Source organism: Thecamonas trahens (assembly GCF_000142905.1).
Source record: "Thecamonas trahens ATCC 50062 unplaced genomic scaffold supercont1.39, whole genome shotgun sequence".
In the NCBI taxonomy this organism is placed as follows: Eukaryota; order Apusomonadida; family Apusomonadidae; genus Thecamonas; species Thecamonas trahens.
In genome coordinates, this window is record NW_013657641.1 from 143251 (window position 1) to 163963 (window position 20713).

The 20713-nt window shown below is 64.6% G+C and overlaps 8 protein-coding genes across 8 annotated transcripts in view; 3 read left to right on the forward strand and 5 right to left on the reverse strand.

Moving 5' to 3' along the window:
* Positions 1-1374, forward strand: part of AMSG_08199 (TKL/SHK protein kinase) — a gene marked incomplete at both ends in the record, with an annotated part of 1589 nt that extends 215 nt beyond the window's left edge. The window contains one exon of the mRNA XM_013900088.1: positions 115-1374. Coding sequence (XP_013755542.1) covers positions 115-1374 — 1260 coding nt within the window. The remainder of the gene's footprint in view (positions 1-114) is intronic.
* Positions 1375-1690: 316 nt separating this feature from the next.
* Positions 1691-4015, forward strand: AMSG_08200 (TBC1 domain family; the record flags this gene model as incomplete). Its single annotated transcript, XM_013900089.1, has 3 exons — positions 1691-1719; positions 2144-3851; positions 3911-4015. The coding sequence occupies exons 1-3, from the start codon at positions 1697-1699 to the stop codon at positions 4013-4015; spliced, it is 1836 nt and encodes a 611-aa protein (XP_013755543.1). The 5' UTR covers positions 1691-1696.
* A 25-nt stretch (positions 4016-4040) lies between these two features.
* Positions 4041-5750, reverse strand: AMSG_12146 (uncharacterized protein; the record flags this gene model as incomplete). The annotated part of the gene is made up of 1 exon (XM_013900177.1): positions 4041-5750. The coding sequence occupies one exon, from the start codon at positions 5748-5750 to the stop codon at positions 4041-4043; it is 1710 nt and encodes a 569-aa protein (XP_013755631.1).
* An 11-nt stretch (positions 5751-5761) lies between these two features.
* AMSG_12147 (uncharacterized protein) lies at positions 5762-10478 on the reverse strand (the record flags this gene model as incomplete). The annotated part of the gene is made up of 4 exons (XM_013900178.1): positions 5762-6353; positions 6501-7760; positions 7927-10166; positions 10434-10478. The coding sequence occupies 4 exons, from the start codon at positions 10476-10478 to the stop codon at positions 5762-5764; spliced, it is 4137 nt and encodes a 1378-aa protein (XP_013755632.1).
* A 123-nt stretch (positions 10479-10601) lies between these two features.
* Positions 10602-15686, reverse strand: AMSG_08203 (tetratricopeptide TPR_2; the record flags this gene model as incomplete). Its single annotated transcript, XM_013900090.1, has 2 exons — positions 10602-15055; positions 15088-15686. 2 exons carry the CDS (start codon positions 15684-15686, stop codon positions 10615-10617), a joined length of 5040 nt encoding a protein of 1679 aa, XP_013755544.1. The 3' UTR covers positions 10602-10614.
* A 192-nt stretch (positions 15687-15878) lies between these two features.
* Positions 15879-17605, forward strand: AMSG_08204 (uncharacterized protein). The gene is made up of 2 exons (XM_013900091.1): positions 15879-16049; positions 16413-17605. Exons 1-2 carry the CDS (start codon positions 15893-15895, stop codon positions 17558-17560), a joined length of 1305 nt encoding a protein of 434 aa, XP_013755545.1. The 5' UTR covers positions 15879-15892; the 3' UTR covers positions 17561-17605.
* AMSG_08205 (carrier family protein) lies at positions 17131-19058 on the reverse strand (the record flags this gene model as incomplete). The annotated part of the gene is made up of 2 exons (XM_013900092.1): positions 17131-18556; positions 19030-19058. 2 exons carry the CDS (start codon positions 19056-19058, stop codon positions 17617-17619), a joined length of 969 nt encoding a protein of 322 aa, XP_013755546.1. The 3' UTR covers positions 17131-17616.
* A 73-nt stretch (positions 19059-19131) lies between these two features.
* The window catches only part of AMSG_08206 (uncharacterized protein), a gene marked incomplete at both ends in the record, with an annotated part of 1990 nt that continues 408 nt past the window's right edge, over positions 19132-20713 (reverse strand). The window contains one exon of the mRNA XM_013900093.1: positions 19132-20639. Coding sequence (XP_013755547.1) covers positions 19132-20639 — 1508 coding nt within the window. The remainder of the gene's footprint in view (positions 20640-20713) is intronic.

The window sequence follows — 20713 nt, forward strand, 5'->3', positions numbered from 1 at the left end:
CCCCCCCCCTCCCCCCTCCCTCCCCCCCCCACCGTCACCGTTACGGCCACGGCCACGACCACGGCCACACGACTCGACATGGCAGACCACCTTACACTCGAGCGTATAGGGCAGGACTCTGCGGTAGAGCTGTTGTCCGAGACAGGGACGGCGTCGGGCGCGTTGGCCAGGTCCGGCTCGGGCAGGTCGGTCTCGGCGTCGTCGGCCGCGGGTGCGTTGGCCGGCGCCGGATCGACGTCGCGCGGGGACGACGGCAGCAGAAGCGGGTCGGCCGGATCGCAGGGTGGAAGCAGGTCCGAAAAGAAGCGGCACAAGCGGCGGGGAAAGGAGAAGAGCAAATACAAGCACAGAGGCAAGAGCAAGAGCAAGAGCAAGGCCAAGAGTAAGGACCGCTCGTCGAGATCATCGCGCTCGTCGCGGTCGAGGTCCAAGGCCAGGGAGAAGGAGTCAAGTGGAAGCGGGCTGACCGCAGGCAGAAAGGCCTCTTCGTCGCAGCTCGACTTTGATCTTGGCGGCGGCGGTGGGCGCGGCCAGGGGCTGTCGTCGTCGGCGGCGCGGGCTGAGCTGGACATGCTCCCGTTCACGGTGCTCCGTGAGGCAGACGTGACGGTCATCGAGGCGATTGATGCCGGCGCGTTTGGCATGGTGGCGCGCGGGATGTACGGTGGACGCGAGGTGGCGGTCAAGAGCCTGCTCAACGAGGACCCGAGCCACGCCGAGCTCGACGAGTTCTTTAACGAGGTTGCAGTGATGGCGCGGGTGTCGCACCCAAACGTGGTCGAGTTCATCGGCGCCGTGGTTGACCTTCCGGTCATGATTGTGACCGAGTTCTGTGCCGGCGGCGATCTCTCGGGTCTGCTGTTTGGCCCGGAGGCACGCGCGTTTGACGAGCTCGAGCTTGTGCGCGGCATTGCGAGCGGCATGGCTGCTCTGCATGCTGCCAAAGTGGTTCACCGCGACCTCAAGCCAAAGAACGTGCTCCTCACGGCAGACCTTGTGCCCAAGATTGCCGACTTTGGCTTTGCCAAGACGCGCGAGACCATGTCGCGGCGGGCGGAGCAGTCGATTGTGGGCTCGCCGTTCTACGTCGCACCCGAGGTGGTAGCGAGCGGGTGCTACTCGTCGCGGTGCGACGTCTTTTCTTACGCCTCGGTAGTGTGGACGGTCTACGCCAAGACCGAGCCGTTCTCCCAACATGCCTTCTCCTCCATGATGGACATGCTCACCGGAATCTGCGAGCACGGCATCCGGGCCGGCCCGATCTCGCGCGACTGGCACATCCTCATCCAGGCCGTCATCGAGCGCGGATGGAACGCCGACGCCGACGCCCGTCCTTCATTTGACGAGATCGTCCAAGTCCTGAACGCCATCTGACGCAACTCCCATACCACTACCACTATTCCTTCTTTGCTCTCCCCCTTCCCGACCCCCTCCCGCGGCGGTCTCCCGTCTCATGTCGCCGATCTCTCCGCTCTCGACTCGTCTCAACCATCACATGACAAGATCTTGAACCATCCCCTCCCCCCCCCCCCCTCCCCCCCCCTCCCCCTTCTCCCCTTGTCGTCGTCATGCCACACCGTGTGTTCCCCGGCTTCCACACTTTGCGCGCCTGCCAATGCCAGACCCCCCCTTCCCCCCCTCTCCTACCACTCCCTACCACTCTTCACCACCACTTCTCCCCCCCCCCCCCCGGGCCATGCAGGGGCGTATCAATCTTCAGTATGTGTCATGTGCATGTGTGGAAGTCAGCAGGAAGGGGGGAGGGGAGAAGGGGAGGAGGGGGAGGGGGTCACCTCTTGGCGCGTGACTGACAGAGCCATTGGTCTGGCATGGGCACACGGACACGGGGGGGGGGGCGCTCTGGATGCGGTTGTGACTGTGTGTGTGACTGTGTGTGTGTGTGTGACTGTAACTGTGTGTGTGTGTGTGTGTGTGTGTGACTGTGTGTGTGCGTGTGTGTGCACTGCTGTCGTCGTTGTTGTGGTGTGGCTGTCTGCCTGTCTCTCGTGGCTGTGTGTGGGCATGGTTATGACATCAACATCTGCATGTGCTGCTCGCCATGTCTCTTCGCAATCGCTATGGCCTCCTCCTCACCATCGCTGCTATCTTCCCGTGCCACACCCTCGTCTCTCCACCCTGCCAGAGATGAGGTCGATCGCGTCCTCGGTGGTGGCCCGCTCGGCATGAATGTCGACCAGGCCAAGAGCATCTGCCTCCGAGAGGGCCTCACCGTCTCGCCCGTCCGGTCGCTGGTGTGGATGCTCGCGCTCGGCGTCCTCGACCCGGCGCAGACTGACAAGTGGCCGAACCAGGCTCGGGCCTGGCGCAAGAGCTACGCTCGCAAGAAGCGCAAGTTGCTGGTCAATCCAAACAAGGCCAAGTCCAAGACGTCCGACAACCCACTCGCCGACGACAAGGACTCGCTGTGGACCGTCTACTTTGCCAACGAAGAGCTGCGCGAGGAGATCAAGCGCGATCTGACCCGTACGTACCCAGAGATGGAGTTCTTCCACTCGGACCGCATCCAAGGCCTGCTCCTCGATGCGCTCTTTGTGTACGCCAAGACCTACCCGGATCCGTCGTACCGCCAGGGCATGCACGAGCTCCTCGCCCCGCTTGTCTACGTCCTCGCCCACAACCGCGACCGCGACGCCGTCACCGTCCCCGACTGGCTCGACCCGATCTACGCCACCTCGGACGCCGCTCTCGAGGCCGACGCCTACCAGCTCTTCCACATCATCATGGACACTGCTCGCCCGTGGTTTGCCGTCACCAATGCCCCGCGCGGCACTATTCCGCCGCCTTCGCCCATTGTCCTCAAGTGCCAGAACCTACAGGATGGCATGCTCAAGCGCGTCGACCGCGAGCTGTACGACCACCTCGTCGACGTCGGCGTCGAGCCGCAGCTCTACGCCCTCCGCTGGGCCCGCCTTCTCCTCGGCCGCGAGTTCCACCTCGACGACCTCGTCATCGTCTGGGACGGCCTCTTTGCTCATTCGCCCGACCTTGCCCTACTCGACCACATCTGCGTCGCTATGCTCGTCTACCTCCGCGACCAGCTCCTCGAGTCCGACTACGTCTACACCCTCCGCCGTCTCATGAAGTTCCCTCCGGTCGAAGACGTTCGCTGCTTTGTCGAGCAAGGCCTCGCTCTCGCCACCTCCAAGACCCCGCTCCGCTCGCGCTCAAAGGCCGAGATCGATGCTGCTGCTGCTGCTGCTGCCACCGCCCGTCGCGACGCAGACCGCGCCGCGGACCCGCTCTCTGGCCGCTCCCACGCCCGCGGCGGCGCCTCCACTTTTGCCAAGTCCATCATCGCCACCGCCCACGGCGGTGCCTCGCCGGCACCTGTCATCGGCGCGTCGTCCTCGTCGCCGCGCCGCCGCCGCCGCCGCAACGGCAACTCGTCGTCCTCGCCGGCCCCAAACACCGACAACGACGCCCTGCAGCGCGTCTCGGATCACGTCTCTGACCTCCTCGCAACCAACCACCAGCTCGGCACAAAACTCACCGATCTTGTGGCCGTCCTCCAAGGCGAGGTCCACACCAAGGAGCCGCCCTCGCGCGAGACCCTCTACATGGCCATTGCAGGCCTGAAACAGATCAAGGATGTCCTTCTCGGCAACCTGCCCTATTCGCCCGACGCCCCGCTCGACATTGTCGTCCCGCCTGCCCGCCACGACATCAACTACACGGAGCCCGATGACGTCGACGCCGCCGACGTCGACATCGAGCCAGCCCCTTCCGAGCCCGCTCCTTCCGACCCCGCCGCTCCTTCCGAGCCCGCCGCTCCTTCCGAGCCCGCCACCTCTGAGCCCGACACCGCCCCACCGCTACCGCCGCCAGTCCTGGTCTCGCTACGCCCGCTTCCAAACCGACGTCCGACATCGACGCTGCCTCGGTACTGCAGGATCTCATCGGCGATGTCTCGTCGCCAATCGGCTCCAAGCTCTCGGTCTTTGGCGACGTCGACGACGAGTTTGGCGACCCAGACTCGCTCTTTGACAATTTGTAGCTCACTGACCATCATCTGCAGCTCTTTACTCGTCGGCCTCGTTGTCACCGTCGCACGTCATCATCGCCGCATACGTGGCACGGAGCGCGGCGAAGGCTTCAACCCAGGCATCGCGCTCCGATTCGGATGAGCACTCGAGGTCGAGCGTGCGCGACTCGGTAACGAGCGAGAAGCACAGGTGCTCGAGCTCTTCCTTGCCGTGCTTGAGGAAGACCTTGGTGTGGAAGCCGGCGACGACGGCTTCGAGCGCAGTGACTGGAATACGATTGCGGTCGGCGTGCTTCTTGGAGCCGACCTCCTTGACCACGATCTCGCCCTCGTCGAGGTCGACCGAGACGTGCCGCTTCTGGCGGCTGTTCGTAAAGAGCTTCTTCGACATCTTGTACTTGTAGAAGACCGCCCCGGCCGCCAGCCGGTTCATCATCTGAGACAGCGAGCTCGCATCCGACTCGGACGTCGTCGGCGCAAGCCCGGCCTCTTCGGCCGCAGCCACGGTCGTGTCGCGGACGCCCGAGATCTCGCCGACCACCTCTGCAAGGCGGTTGACAAAGTCGAGGCTCACGCCCGAAGCAGCATCACGACTTGCATCCGACTCGGAGTCGCTGAGCGCACCGGCAAGCGTCTGCAGGGCATCACTGGCCCGGTCCAGGAAGGTGTGGATGTGGGCGAGCGTCCGGCCGACCGATGCGTCGATACCCGGCACCACAGGCAGCGGGAACGTCCGCTCGTTGGATGCTGCAAGCTCGCTCGAAATGGAATCGAGAAACTCGCCCATGTACGGCATCTGCTCCTCAATGAGCGAGTTCATCCGGTCCATGTAAGGCTCCTTCTTTCCAAACATTACCATGTTGGACAAGTTCTGCAGCGTCTTGGTCACCAGCGTTTGCGCCCTCCGCTGCGACGGTGACGGGTGGTTGATCTCATCGAGGCCCATGACCGCCGGCGTGAGCATGGCTGGATTGACAAAGCGGAGGAAGAAGAACCCACCGACCGCCGTTGTCTGCACATGCTCGTCGTCGGGCCACGCGGAGCCCACCAGGGCGCGGAGTTCAGAAAAGACCCGCTTCATCGAATGCGGGATGGTGTTGCCCGAGGTGAGGAGGACGGCAATGGTCTTGGCCATCACCACATGCAGGTTCTGCCAGTGCGCCTCAAGGTCGTCGTCGGCATCGAGCCGGTTCGGGTCTACCTCTAGCGGCATGTCCGACGCGCGAAGCTCCTCGATGAGCGGCACAATGATCGTCCGCAGGTAGCTCTGTCCGGCATCCTTCATAAAGTTGCGTACCAGCTTGGTCACAATCGTGTTTGACCGGAAGAGCGTGCCCGCTGATGCCGTCGTTGCCACAGCCTCCGCCATCAGTACCTTGAGCAGCGCCACCGCGAGGTCGTGGTGCCGGTAGAAGGCATACACCTCGCGCGCAAGGAGCTCCGACTGGTTGCCCAGCGTCCGCAGCACACTCACAAACGCCCCCGGCTCCTCCACCATCAGCGCTTGCAGGCCCATGTACACGCTCGCATCCATCACATACACCTGATCGAGCTTGTAGGTCATAAACATCGAGCCGACCGCCGACGCCGAAAGGCCTTCTGAAATGAGCTCGTTCTGCGGCGATCGCGGCGCCGACGCCGACGCCGACGACGAGTTGACCCCGTCGCCGCCGCCAGCCCCGCACTCGGACGCATGACCGCCGAGGACCACCACCGAGCCGTCGGCGACATCGGCCTCGTCGGCCATGCCCGACCCGCTCACAATCGCCGGGCGCCCATGGAGAAGCCACCACCGGATGCTGCGCTTGCCCGGGGTGAGGTCGCGGAAAAGACCTTGACCTGGCCCATAAAGTCGTCAGCAGACGCCAGGTCCCAGTCCCAGAACGAAAGCGTCAGCGACCGCGGTGAGCTCTTCTTGATCTTGAGCTCAAAGGTGGTGTTGTACACCGGGTTGAGCGTCATCTTTTGCACCTCGGACTGCTTCTTCACCTTGCCGAACACAAGCTTGACATATGGGTCCGAGAGCCCGTTGGTGTCCTGCGCTGCCAGGTCCACCGCCCGCGCCACCGTTACCGAGATCTTACATGCCTCGGGCTCGTACAGAATGTCCAGCAGGACCTCGCCGGTGACAAGCACCCCATCCGACATGGGATTTCGGTAGATGGGGAACCAGTCCTTGACCTCGGGACTCGCCATCATAGCCCGCTCGCTCAGCAGCAGCTCGCCAAGGTAAGTTGGCCGATGCTTGTTCGAAAACGCATCCCACACAATGATCCGAATCCGCTCAAAGTCGCCGTTGAGAGAAAACTCAAAGTCGGCGTCAAAAGCCGGTGCGCCCGGATCGGTCCGACTCTTGGCGAGTTCCGTCCGGGAAGTTTGGCCATCCCCTGTCCTCACCAACCACATTTCCACAATTGAACCATCTACACACCTTGTCTTTCTCGCAGCCCCCACCCCCCCCCCCCCCCTTCTCCCTTTCACCTGTCATAGGACCCACAGCAGCCAGCCCGGATATCCGGCTGCCCGCGAGCATCTCGGGAGTTCGCTGCCAGTCCCGGCTCGGCTCTCGCGGGCGGTGCAGTAGACATCGAGCGCGAGGAGATCAAGTCCCAGATGCGGGCCTGCGGTCGAGGTGCCCGCCACAGCGGCGAGGGCATCCACGAGGCCGGCGGCATCATCGCCGCGACCGAGTCGGCCCAGGGCTCTCCAGAGGAGGATAGCACGCTCGCGCGGTCTCCTCACAAGTAGAGGATTGAACCACGTTGCCTCAAACGACGCCGGCGCGGTGCGGAGGAGGGCAACCGCTGCGGCAACCGCGTCGTAACCGACCGCTGTCGGTGCCATCGTCGCCATCGCTGCCCGCACGTATGGACCCATGTCGACCGATCCAGCGTTGCGCGAGCCCGATCGTGCGTGTTGCCGATAGTCCAGCGTGTTGCCCTCGATGCACTCGAGTGCGACATCGGCCACCTCTTGCACCGCCCACCAGTAAATCCAGTCCTCTAGTGAGGGAAGGAGCTCGTTGTAGCCGCCGGCGGCTTGCCACAGCGTGCGATGAACAAGTGCATGCGACGGGACCGAGTTGGCCGCATAGATGCCGCCCGCCGAGTACGGCTCACACCGCCAGCGATGATCGATGCCTAGCTCGTCGACCCAGCCCGTCTCCCCCACCAGCACATGCCCACCAAGCACCACATTCGTCTGCTTCGACTCTGCTTCGCCCTCCAGCAAGCTCCCCGCCACCGCCTCCACATACCGCCCGATGGTGCCCTCGGGCAGCATGTCGTCGCCGTCGAGGCAGAGTAGCCACTCGCCCGCGGCCAGCGCAGCACCCATGTTGCGGCCGCAGGCAGGGCTTCCGCAGGAAAGACCGCGTGGAACAACGACGACGTTGGCATAGCCTGCTGCCTTGAGCGCCTCGACGGAGCCATCCAGCTCGGCAGCCGTCCCGTCGTCCGAGCCGTCGTCGACGAAAATGACTTCGCAGCCGATGCCCGCCTGCCCGCCCGGCGCCGCGCTCGTCGCGCGCAAGCCACCGACTCTCTGGCCCACTAGTGAGGCGATCAGCTCGCTGATCTCGGTCTCACTCGCATCTGTGTTGGACGGCTGGTTGTTGTTGTGGGTGGTGATGACGATCGAGATGAGCGGTCGACTGCCACTCGCGCCCGAGACCGAGTCCGTGGCAGCTGCAGACGCTTTAAGCGCCCGTGCTAAGTGCGCGTTGACCCTACTCACGCCGCGACTGCCGTGGAGCGAGCTGAGACCGACGCGGGCATGGGCTTCTTCTTGATCAGCCCATTTACCGGCGAGTAAGATCCAGATGACAACGCAGGCGAGCGCGGCGGCGGCAGTCCGCGGCGATGGGCTCATACCAAGTCGAGTGGGTGCTCGAGACGAAAATTTACGGCTATCTGCGAGCAAACGAGAGCTTTGGCTTTTTGCGAAAGAGCGACTTGACCGATGACGAGAAGCCCGACGTGGCCGAGCCTGATCCGGAGGCTGCGGCACGGGCGGCATCGGCGGCGGCGCCAGTGGCGAGGGTTTCCGAGGTGAGGACACCTGCGGCGGCAAACGTCCGCGAAATCGACTGGAGATACTGCATCTGTGCGCCGAGGCCTTCGGCGACGATCTGGGCCGGCGCGGTCAGCTCGAGGCTCTCGATATCACGTGTGCCCGAAAACGTGAGTCGGAGCATGTACCGCGAGCTGTCAGAGTTCGGCTCGCCGTGGACGCTCACCAGGTCAGCGAGACCGAGCTCAAGCACAATCTCGGGCGCGCGGAAATCGGCGTCCGAGCCGGCGTACGCCGCAAAGCCGAGGCCGGTCGGAGTGAGGAGCAAAACAGCGGTCCGCCCCGCGGCGTCGCTCAGCTCCCAGCCTTGGACGCTGCCAAGCGAGGAGCCCAGCAGCGTGCAGGCGCCGCGGATGAGGGCGAGCGAGAGCAGCGGCGGCGGGTCGCCCGGGCGGGCGGCGTTCTCGCCACCGGCGGCGGCCGACGCCGACGCCAATTCGTCGAGCGGGAGCGAGGGGTAGCCGAGCAGCATGTCAATGGCGGCCTGGCGGTACGAGTCGATGAACGCGCCCTTGTACATGCGTCCGACCGAGGTCATGCCGTCCTTGAGAAGGCCCCTGAGCGAGCGGCCCTTGGACTTGAGCATGTTGGTCTTCATGGCTCCCGTTCCGGTGTACTGCTTGGCGATGGCGTCGGCGTTTTGCGTCCATGTGTCGTAGAATTTGTCGAGGAACGAGCCCTCGACGAGCGGGATGTTTGGTGCCGATGCAGCCATCGTCTTACGCATTCCCCGCGGCGACGGCGGCAGTGGCTTGCTCGACGAGTTCCCCGGCAGCCGCGGTAGCGGCTTGGACGGCGGCGGGACCGTCGAGGCCGGGCGCGGTGGCGGCGACGGATCAGCGAAGGAGGCTCCGGCGGCTCCGGCAGTAGATCCAGAGCTGCTGCTCAACGTGCCCCACTCGATGCCAATGCGCGCAAGCTGGAGGGCGAGGACGTGCTTGGCGAGGAGCGACTGGACAACATTGGTTCTGTCGAGACAGTCCATACAGTTGACGCGAATGACTCCGGCTTGTGACGAGCAGAGTGGCAGCTGCGGATCCGGCAGCGCCCAAGTGTAGCCCATTTCGAGCAGGATGCTATCGAGCGGACCGATGACGTCCGACGGGATGGCGTCAAAGCCGCGGTCATGAAAGTCAAACCAGAGCTGTGCAGCAAGCCAGGATTCGTTGCCTGGGAGCTCAGCGAGGAGGGTCTCGAACGCGCTGCCGACACCGCCCTCATGGCCGCCCTTGTTGACAAGATTGACAGTGGCGACGCGGCCGTACTCGCGAGTGAGGTCGTCAAAGTGGTGGCGCATGGCCTCGTACGACTCGAGCAGCGTCCGGGCCAGACGGGCCTTGGGCTTGAGCGAGTCGTCGCCCGGCCCACCCTGAGTCCAGAACAGCGGGATGGAGCCACGGAGGAGAACAAAGGAGAAGACGTGGGCCTGGTCGTCGGCGGCGGCGCCGACCCTGTTTGCCGCGTTGACGTGGACAACCTGCTCGGTCTCGACGGCGTTTGCGACATGGCCGTTGTCGTCGATGCCGCGGCGGTGGTAGCGGACGCCGGCCCGGTTTGTTGACCGCCGCGAGATGAGAGCGAGGTCGACCCACGCCGAGCCGATCTTGGTGCCAACAACAAAACCGACAAAGCCGTGGATCATGGGCACAATCCAGCGGTCGGCGCCAGCCTCACGAAACACCGCCGTCGCAGCAAAGTTCCACACCATTTCGGGATGGCACACCTTCCACGAGACCGACCGGTTGGCGCTTGCGTCGCCGGCGTGCGGCTGAAAGCCAAAGCGGACAGCGGCCTCCAACCGGAGCGAGAGGTCGTAGGTGTGCGAGTAGTACACACCGCCAGACTCGAGGACTTTCTTGACCTCGGCCTCGATGCGCGCGGCTTGCTTGGTTGAGCCCGAGAAGGCGATCTGCGGCGGACCGACCGGGAGGACGACAACCCGCTCAACAGCATACACGTGATGGGCGCCGAGCAGTGTCCCCACATGCTTCGCCTCGGCCACCATGACCAGCAGTGTGTGGAGCGGAGTAGGCACTAGCCCTACCACCGCCAAGCACGTCATGGCCGCCACTCGATTCCCCACCTCGGGCCGCTGTTGCAGAACCCGCACACTCCCGTCCTCCCGCGAGACATACACAGCGCAACCGGTGTCGTCATCTTGTGCAGGCCCAGTCGCGGCCGCATCATCCCGCGCGGATCCGGTCACGGCAGTATCATGGCTGTGGTCGGCATGCCCGTCGTCAATGGTGTTGTGATGGACATGACTGCTCTGGTCGTCATCGGCTCTGCCCGGAGTAGCGGCGGCAAGCCCGGTGCTCCCATGCCGACCAGCACGCCCTCTCCGCCTCTCTACGAGTACCACCGCGTTGCTCTCCACATACACATCAAACTTGCCAATGAGCATGCTGTGAATGGTGGCGGCGTGAGGTGGGGGGCGGGGCGAGGCGGGGCGAGGCGGGGCGAGGCGGGGCGAGGCAGGAGGTGGACAGGCAGCTGTGGCGACGCTACGAGCGGCGGCTGGCGGCGCGGAGCAGAGGTGTTTAACCGCACATCGGCGAATGGCTCGGGCTCTTCTGACGCCAACCGTCGCGGGCAGTTTTGTGCATGGTGGCGATGACTGTAGTGAGCGCTGCCTTGACGGCAGTCTCGAGCTCAGAGTCGCCGCGGATGACACTCGCCTCAATGTGCTCGCGGGGGGCATGGGCGAGAAAGTGGGAGTAGGCCGTGGCGCGGGCCTGAAACTGGGCATGGCAGGCGGCAGTTTCGGCAGCAGCAACCTCGTCGGTGTACCAGACATCGTAGTCAAGCGCGCGATGGAGCTGATGGATGGCGGCGTCGACCACTCGCTGGGCGGCAAAGAGCGCGTCGAGCGTGGCGTCGAGCGTGCCGGGCCCAAATGTGTCGAGCGTGGTCTCGCGCTCAAAGCCGGCCAGCGCCTCAAGATGCTCAACGAGCACAAGGTACGCGTCAAAGACATCTGCGAGTGCTATGTGAGCGTCGGCAAGCGCCGAACCGGGCGTCTCCTCGTCGATCATGGCCCGAAGCAGAGCGAGGTACGCCTCGAGCGCCACGTCGACGTGGGCGTGTTGCTGTGCGAGTGCCACCTTGTTGCACAGCAGGACAAGTCGGGCCTCTGGCAAGCCATCGAGAGCAGTGTCGATGAGCTGGACCGCAAGGTCGTAGCCGGCAACGTCGCCGATCTTGGTCTCACTCGCGACCAGCACAGCACCGTACCACGCAAGCTCAGCGCGAGTCCGCGCCGAGTGAGCCTCCAGCTCACCGGCCGAGGCCTCCGGATCAAAGCAGAGTACGGTGGCACTAGATCGCCAGCACGCGAGCGCTAGCATGATCGCATCGCCGGCCTCCATCATTCGCCCGCGGACATGCAGCGCTCGCGCCCGCAGCAAGTACAGACCTGGAGGAACACGGTCGGCGCCGAGCATGGTCTGGGCGTAGAACAAGTCGCTCTCCGACTCGGAGAAGAGGCCGAGCGCCTGGAGTACTGCCGCGCGGATGAGAAAAAGCCTCCAGCGTGGAAAGTTGTGCGGAGCGTCGCCGTCGCGGCCGTGGATCACCATGTTGATGTGCGCCAGCTCGGCGAGATACACGGTGTGTGCCTCGGTACCCGACGGCGGCGGCGGCGCAAGAAACCGCCACTGGGTGTGGAGCGTGAGGCGGGTGCGATCAAGGTCAGCGTGGCGCGGGTTGACTTTCGCGGCACGCTCAAAGTCAGCAAAGACGACGTCGTAAAACCGCCGCCAAGTGGCGATGACAGCCTCCAGCGCCTCGACCTGGTCGGTCATCGAGAGGCTGCGGGCCGGGCCGAGGCTTGCTACTGCGGCGGATCGGTTGAGCACATCCGTGCTTGACCCCAGCCCAGCGAGCGGCAGTGCACTCGTGGCGCTGCTCTCCGGCTGGCCGCGGAGCGCAGCTGCAGCGCGCGAGGCAGTCGCCGCTGCATGGCCGAGCTGCCGGGTCTGTAGCGCCACAATGGCGCGCCCGATGAGCGCCGGCGGGTAGCGTGGGTTAATCTGAAGTGCGGCGTCGAGGGCGGTAATGGCAGCACTAGTTTCGCCCAGCAATAGCATGCACTGCGCACGATTGGTATGGACAGCGGCGAGAAGGCCGGAGTCGCCAATGGTCTGATCTTCCACCAACGTGTCGAGGACCTCGAGTGCCGCTCCCGGTCGCGACTGTAGCAGCAGTACCAGACCGGTGTTGTACGTGGCAGTGACGGCGAGCGACGAGTCGGGATCCGTGCTCTCACGCGCAGTGACCAGCAGGTCAAGTGCTCCAGTGGTGTCACCGCGCTGGATGAGGACGAGCGCGCGGGTGTTGAGAACGTCCGGATCGAGGGGGGCATGGTGGGCGGCGGCGGCAATATCGTTGGCGGCGGCGTCGACGTCTCCGCGGGCCAGCCAGACAGAGGCACGGGTGGCAAGCGCGCGAGCGAGAGTAGCACGCGGCAACCCTGCGCGTGTGGTCCCATCAACGGCGACGGCGCGGTCAAGCAGGCGGTCGAGAACAGCGGTAGCGGCGTCGAGTTGGCCACGCGAAGCCAGAAGGCTACCCATGTTGGCGAGGAGCTCGCACTTGGTGTCGTCGTCAGTGATGGTAGCGTCAGCGGCGGTGTAGGCTGCAAGCGCTTCGTCGTCACGCGAGAGCTCATCGAGACAGAATGAGAGATACAGGTGGGCGTCGCCGGCTGTCGGCTCGCGCTCAACGAGGCTCTGGAGATGAGCAAGGCCAGTGGCGGTGTTGCCTCCGCGAAAGAGCGCCAAACCGAGGAGCGCGTCTGTCGCGGTATCGCCTGGTGTCATTGCAAGCACAGCTTTGGTGGCAGCGATAGCGGGCTCAAACTCACCAAGGTTAAAGAGCATGCGAGCACGGGCGGCGTAAAGTGTGGCGCGCGGCAGGTGTGGCGCCCAGTCGGCGTCAATGATCTGGTTGACGTCAGCAAGCGCGGCGGCGTGCTGGCCGAGATTGTCGGCTACGCAGGCACGAAGAAAGAGTGCGCCATGATCGGCGTGGTCAGGTGCTGAGATGAGCGCGCGGGTGAGGTCGCGCTGCGCGAGCCGGTAGCGGCCAGCAGCGGCATGCAGCCGGGCCCGCTGGTAGAGGGCCGCGACTTCGTCGGGTTTGCGGGCGAGAGCGGCGTCAAAGTACGACATGGCTTCATCGATCATGCCGAGTGCAAGTGCGGTATTGCCGAGGACGACATAGACGAGCGGGAACGAGGGATTGGCGAGTGCGACGGCGGTGAGGTCCACGAGAGCGTCGCGCTCGCGGCTGGCGACGGCATACGCACGCGCTCTGGTAAACAGAGCGCGGCAACGCTCGCGATCCCCGGCCGGGGCGCCGAGCATGTCCAGAAGCTCCAGTGCGTGACTGGCATCACTTACGGCGACGTCGATGGCGTCGAGGTCGTCATCGGTTGCGACGGCGAGGTGGCATTTGGCCGAAGTGACCAGGATGGCGATGTGGTCGTTGACCGGTAGGTGCGGAAGATGTGCGGCGTCGATGAGGACTTTGAGGGCCTCGTCCGCGGCGTCGACCTTGATGAGGAGGGTGGCGAGGAGGAGGAGGGCCTTGGCCGTGCCCGGGAGAATCGGGCTTCCCGGGTCGCGACCGAGATGGACTTGTCGAGCCACAAGGAGATCGTTGATTGCAGCATCAATGTCTGACGCTTCGAGATAGAGACGGGCGCGGGCATGGAGAGCATGAACATGGCGCGGAGAGGCTTCGAGGGCGGCAGAAAAGTCGGCAATGGCAGCCACTCGCTTGGCAGGGCCCGATATCGAGTACAGGTGGCCGCGGAGATAGAGAGCCTCAACGTTGGCAGAGTGAGGCTCCAGGTCGATTGCGGATGTCAGGAGGGCGGCGGCCGACTCGCGCGGGGCATCGATCCGCAGCAGCAAGCGCGCCGCGTGAAGATAGCGTTCAGGGGTGGGGTGGACGTCGAGAGCACGTGCCATATCAACAAAGGCCTGACTGGCATCACCGGTGGTTTCCTCAAACCAGCAACCGCGGGCGTAGAGCGCGTCGCCAAGCGCAGCGAGAGGGACGGCAGGCAATTTGGCAGCGAGCTGAGAAATACGTGCCGACTGCGGCAGGCGCCACGATGGCTGGCGCTTGTGGAGGAGTTGGAGCGTGTGATAAGCCGAGCAGGCATCACCAGCCTGGATGGATGCAAGTACAGCAAGAAAGTCAGCGGTGGCACGTGCGTCAGACTGCTGAGACTCAGGCTGAGGCTCGGGCTGAGGCTGAGGCTCAGGCTCATGGATGATTCCGGCTACACGAGCGAGGACCGGAAGAGCGGCGGCGACGCAGTCATCGATGAGGTGCAGTCTTGCCCAGAGGAGAAGGGCATCATGGCGCTGCGGAACGGCGCTGAGGGCGGCGGCGAGTGCGAGACGGGCGCGGGCCGATGCACCGGCAAGAACAAGGGCGGCGGCCTGGGCCACGTGCACTACGGCGCGCGTTGTGTGCACCGCCGTGTTGACCATAAGCTCGATTGTGGCAGCAGCCTTGGCGTGGTCGGCGAGGGCGGCGACTCGAGCAGGGACGAGGGCAAAGGCGGTGACGCCCTTGCGAGTGGCAAGATGAGCCGGCCGGCCGATGGGAGGCAGCTCCGGTTGCGGTGCGTACTCATCCGGAGCCACGCCGCTCAGTGCGGCTATGGCGTCTGCGGCGAGTGCTGCGGTCGGGCGGTCGTAGCGAGCGACGGCGAGCGCGGCGTGAGCGGCCTGGAGGAGGATTGCAAGGTCGCGTGGCGGATCGTCGGATATGAGATCGTCGACGGCCGCGAGTGAGCGCGCCGCGTCGTCAACCCGGTTTGCAGCAAGGAGATGATGTACGGCGTGGAGGTTCCAGGTGAGAGCGGCGAGGGCGTGTGGGTCGGTGTGGGCGATGACGTGGTCCAGAAACGCCAGGTAGGCAACGCCAAAGGTTCGGGGCGTGCATCGACAAGCTTGGCGGCCGCTGCGACGACTGCGGGCTGGGACCACGAGTACGAGGCGGCATCAAAGGCACTCCAGTGGTGACCGGCGACGTGGCGCTCCAGGAAGTGTGGATCGGCGTGTGCCAAGAGTCGGAGCCAGGCGAGGAAGCCTGCGAGGTCGCCGGCGAGCTTGGCTGTGTTGGCCATGTAGAACAGAATCTCTGGCTGGGGGCCAAGCTCTGCGGCAAGCGCGGCATATATCCGCGGCAAACGGACGAGGGCGAGCGAGTCTGGGGCGAGGCCCGATGCGGGTGAGGCCGGAGCGAGGAGGCCAGGGCCAACGGCGTGGGGGTCGTCTGTGAGCTCGAGGGCGGCGTCGAGGTGCGCAAGTGTGAGCGGAAGCAGGCCGTTGGCGAGCGCCACGTTTGCAGCGGCGAGGCGAAGGACGAGCGAGTGCGGGAGGGCCTTGACGAGGGCGGAGAGGTTGACTGCGGCGACAGTGAGTGAGCCCGAGCAGGCCGCGTCGGCAGCCCGGTGAAAGGCGCTACGGTGGGTCGGCGAGAGGAGCTGCAGCTCATCGTCGAGTAGGCTGCCGATGCCAAACCTGCCGAGACTACTGGAGCCGTTCAGATGTGTGAGGAGGGCATCTGACTCGGATCGGGCGAGTTGCATGGCGGGAGTGAGGTAGGGGAGCGGGCGGGGGGGGGGGGGTGCAACGATAACTGTGTCGAGATGAATCGTTGGCGGTGGTTGCAGCGATTACTTGGACGAGATGGATTGTTGGCGGCAACGAACGAGTGGCTACCTTCGCCGTGCCCCACGCTTCCATTCGCCAAGTTCTGGGTTCCAACCTTCAATTCGTAACACACCTCGCGACCATGAACTCGGTCCGCACTCTCGTGGTGCTTGCTCTGGCCTGCCTGCTGCTGGCCAGCGTGGCAGACGCCGTCGCTTCGGCCGGTTCGTGTTCTTCCGAACGCCGCTGCTCTGATGACTCCGACTGCGATACGAGTCGCAGTGACAGATGCTGCAACGGTACGTAGCCGTGCTTGCGGTGAGCAACGGCTGGTCGGCGTTGCGATCAGGCGGCTTGCCGCCACGAAGAACACACGCCCAGCCCTCCCCCAGGCGTACCCCCTCCCCCTCCGCGCCCGCTCCCTCCCCCTCCGCGCCCGCTCCCCCCCCTCCGTTCTTCCCGCCACCGCAGCACCTTGCGCGCCAGCTCCTGTTCTCGCTCGGTGTTCTGCGGCCTTTTTCTGATGCTTGGCAAAAGTTGCCGGCCGCGTGGGAGCGCCGTCGCAGCCGTCGCAACCTTGCCGGCTCTTTGCCATGCCGGTGCCCGCCATGGACGAGCCCACTCACAGCAGTTTCAATGCAACACGGGCGGTGATGGGACAGGCCGGTGTGTGGCGGAAGATCAGTTCGACCTCAACCTTGGCTCGCTCTGCGATGACAACGGCGATGATTGCCGCGGAAAGTGCCGGTCGTCGCTTGCGTGCAGGTCCCAGCGGTGCGAGCGGTGGCGGGGCTTGGCTGGGCCCGGGTGCATCTGCGACAATTCGTTGACCAGCGGGTGCAGCAACCCGTACACGTACTGCGACTTTATGGCAAACAGGACGGTTGTGGAGAACCGATGCGTGTGGAACAATCTCCCGCCTGGAGCACCGTGCGATACAAATGCCCAGTGCCGGGGCAACTGTGAGAACAACGTGTGCGTGACCACGTCGACGTCCGGTAGCTCGTGTGCGTCGGCCTTTGACGGTACCTGCCCCAACTCCCTCGCGTGTGTGGTGGAAGAGGCGCCACCATCAGTCGCCCGGCAGTGCCTCTCGCGGCGCCCGGTCAATGGCTACTGCCGCGACCCCAGCGACTGCATCTCGGGTGTGTGCGATACCGACTCCAACTTGTGCATTGCCGCGCTGCAGCTCGAAGGCGGCGCCAACTGCACCGACAACTACGCGTGCAAGTCGGGGCTCTGTGCAGTGGGCACCCTCGGGTACAGGACCTGCATCGACCGGCCGTACTCGGGAGGCCAGGGCTCGCCGTGTCCGTTTGGCCACACGCAGTGCCAGATGGGCTACAAGTGCGTCGGCTCACCGACCGTTGCCCGTTGCATGAACGTCCGCGGCTTGCAGTGCGTGTCAAGCACCATTTGCGGTCCTAACGCAGAGTGCAAGTGCACCGGCGGAACCCACTACGCGTGCCAGGCAGCGGACAAGCCCTCGCTCAACTGCCTCACGGAGCGCGTTGAGTACCGCAAGTTCACTGGCTCTATCTTCGCGTCGCTCGTTCGCCCGTGGCACCTCTACCCGACCGATGTCGCCGAGGCCGCCGCCAAGCTCCTTTGCTGTGAGTACCGCCGCGGGTCGTTCAACAACAACGAGGTGAAGAACAGGTACCTCCGCGGCGACGGCCAGGTTCAGCCCGGCGCTCGCCTCAACTGCCGCGTCGACCCGCCGACGTGGGAGGAGCGCAAGACTGGCGACTACCCCGAGCGCTGCAGCCTGACCAGCGAGGTCGCGTTTGACAACATCTGGCTTTTGTGAAGCAGAGCGCCCACATAGTGATGGCATAAACAACTCGGCAGACTTTGGCACGTCCGCTAGCTGGCGATGACGTCGGCGCCGCCGGCGTCGTCGTTGTCGTCGAGGCGAACCGAGACCCGCTTGAGCAACTCGTACGACGAGAGGACCATGGTCATGGTGACTGACATGGCAAGGACGCGGGCGAGGACGCCACGGTAAAAGCCAGCGAGGCCTGCGTCACGGAACAGGGTGGCAGCCGTCTCGCGCATCGAGACTGTGGCTGCGTCCGAGAGCTGCATGTTGGTGCGGACAACGTCGATGGGGTTGGTCAACACGGCCGCCGAGGCGCCGGCAATGGCACCGCTGAGCGGAACAACAGCCACATCGCGCCAGTGGCGCGGCCACGGATCGCCTGGTTTGAGCGGCGGCGCGGGGTCGAGGACCGTCCGCGCGAGCGCGTACACGCTCCAGATGGCGGCCGAGGTCGGGGCGTAGGTGGCGATGGACGAGAGATAGCCGCGGTAGAGGCCGCGAAGCCCGTGATCATTCACGATAGAACGCGCGACAGCAACCGGCGAGGCAGCGCGCGACTCGTCAACCATGATCCGCTGGCTGACAATGTCAATGGGAACAACCACGGTCTGCGAGACCAGCGATGCGGCGAGGCCCGAGATCATGAAAGAGACCGGGCGGAGAAGGCTCGGGGGAATGAACGAAGCCTCATCGTTTGCGGTGAGGACAGCTTCTCTTGTAGTCTCGAGAGTGGTGACATAGATGGGCCCAACAATCATGGAGAGCGAGTTGGTGAAGAAGCCCGAGTACAGAGCCCGGAACCCTTCCCTCCGCACAATGGTGGCAAAGGCATCGGCCGTCGACTTGTAGCTGGCACCAGCTTGCATGCGGGTCTTGACCAGTTGCGCCGGATAGACCACCAACCGGATGGTGGCAGAGCCCAGCGGCATGAGCGTGTAGAACTTGGTCAGATCGAGGTCGCGGAAGCGGAGGTTGGACATGTCCCTGCTGCCGGCCGTCGTGGTCGAGCTGGCGGCAGCCGTCGTTGTGCTGGTGCTTGCCGGTCTTGCCGACGTCGGCATGGTCATGGGCGTAGTGGCCATGGTGATGAGCAGATGCTCCCGTGGGGGATAGGATATGGGTGATGGAGAGGGGTGTACGTGGGGATGTTGAGGCGCGCGGGGGGGGGGTATGTCGCTGGCGTGGTGTCTGGCGTGTGGCGTGCGCGCATGTCGCGTTCAGTTACGGCAGGTGGGCGGCAGTCGACTGCAGTTCGGTGGGGGCGGGCAGCTTTGATCAGCGGCGGGCGATGAGGGACGCCCTTTTGACCTCGACATTGCTGCGGTGGTAAATAGCTCGGTCAACCATGCGCTTCTTCTACGTTCAACTTCATCATCATCGTCACCAGCATTGTCACCAGCACCATCACTGCCACTGCAGGCTCGGGTGCAGACATGAATAGCTGCGCCCTGTGCTACCTGTCATTCGGGTAGATCTGTTTGGACATGGGTGTGAATATGGAACCGAGGCGCTACCTTGATGTAGAGCCCGCCGAGCTGGAGGTGCGCGTTTTGTTGGCGTCAGGCGATGTCGGTGGCGGTGTGGAGGAGCGCGAGCTTGATGAGGGCGTAGGCCGAGGTGGTGAGGGCGGGATCGTAGGGAGCGAGATCATTGCCGCCGTCGTAGCCAGCGGTGAATGCAGCGGCGGCAGTGTCGCGAAGAACAACGGCGAGCGGGGCAAAGGCCGAATCGACGACGGCGGAGCCAGTGACGCCGGTGGAGAGCTGCTCGTCGCCGGCAAGCGCCATGAGCATGCCATTACGCTCAAGAACCAGATACTCGGCCATGCGATCGTCCGAGTCAAAGGCGTGCGAGGCCGACGAGTACGCCATGTCAAAGTCGAGAGGGGCGAGGAAGAAGGCGCCGGGAGAGACCGCGTGCTGGGCAGGCGCAAGAAGGACCATATTGTTCGAGTGGGCGTTGCAGTGCATGCCCATGGCGTCCGGGTACGTGCCCCACGAAATGCCCGCGCGATGCAGTGCCGCCAGAAATACGCCGCACTCCCATCCAAACCGCCAATACAGGTACGGCAAGAGCGCTCCGGATGCGACCAGCTCGGGCATGATGCGCTCAGCAAGCGCTGGATGCGGCGAGGCAGCGACAAGCGCCGCAAGATCAAGCTCGCCAAGCTCTGGTGCATCCGGCCCGACGCCCGCAACAAAGCCGGTCGCGCCCATCAGTGCCTGGATAAAGGTCGGCGTGATGTCCGTAGTGACATCGGATGCCGACTCAGCGCGGCCAGCAGCGGCGAGCGCAGCAAGCGCAGCAAGGCCAGTATCGGCAGAGAGACCGGCTCCCAGCATGCGCTCGAGGCCGACAAGGACGTGGTCAGCGAGCCGGCGGTCGCCGCGGGTGGCAAAGACCGAGCACACCTTGGCCACCAGCGGGAACGGATCGTCGGCGAGCTCGTATACATACCACCCGCGGGGCGCATTGGCCGAAAGCATGCCAATCTCTGTAGCAACCGCTTCGATCTTGTGCGTCATCAGCATCTCCCGAATTGTGGTGTGCTCGAACGAACTCCCGCGGATGTTGACCAGGCCGCGCTCGCGGCCGTCATCGGTCTCGACTTCGCGGATGACAAAGCCCTCGTCGTTGTTCCCGCAACCCTTGAGGCGGAACCACTCGCCGGCGACCCGCACTAGCGCCGAACGAATGCCCGAGGCCACAGCCAGCGGGCCAGTACCATCGACATCTCCGTCACCAGCCACCACGATCTGCCCACCATCATCGGCTGTGATGGGGACCTTGACCAGTGGAAGCTCCCGCAGCAGTTGCGGGAGCTCATGACATGCCGTTGGCCCTTTCTCAACATCGATATCCGGCGCAGGAATGGCGGGCACCACCAGCGAGGCGTAGGCCGGACCAAGATGGCCCAGCGGCTCTGTTCGGGCGGCAGCAGAAGCGACAGCAGCAGGTGACGATGACTCAGACAGGGCAGATGGCTCAAAGCCGTGGACAGTGCCAGAGGTAGAGGCAAAGGCCACACGAGTCGAGCCGTAGAAAAGTGCCTCGTCGAGCGAAAGGCCTGGCGGAGGGAAGGCTACGGACATGGGTGCGAGCGGAGAGGAGTGGCGGGGTGGAGGGGGGGAGGGGGGGGGG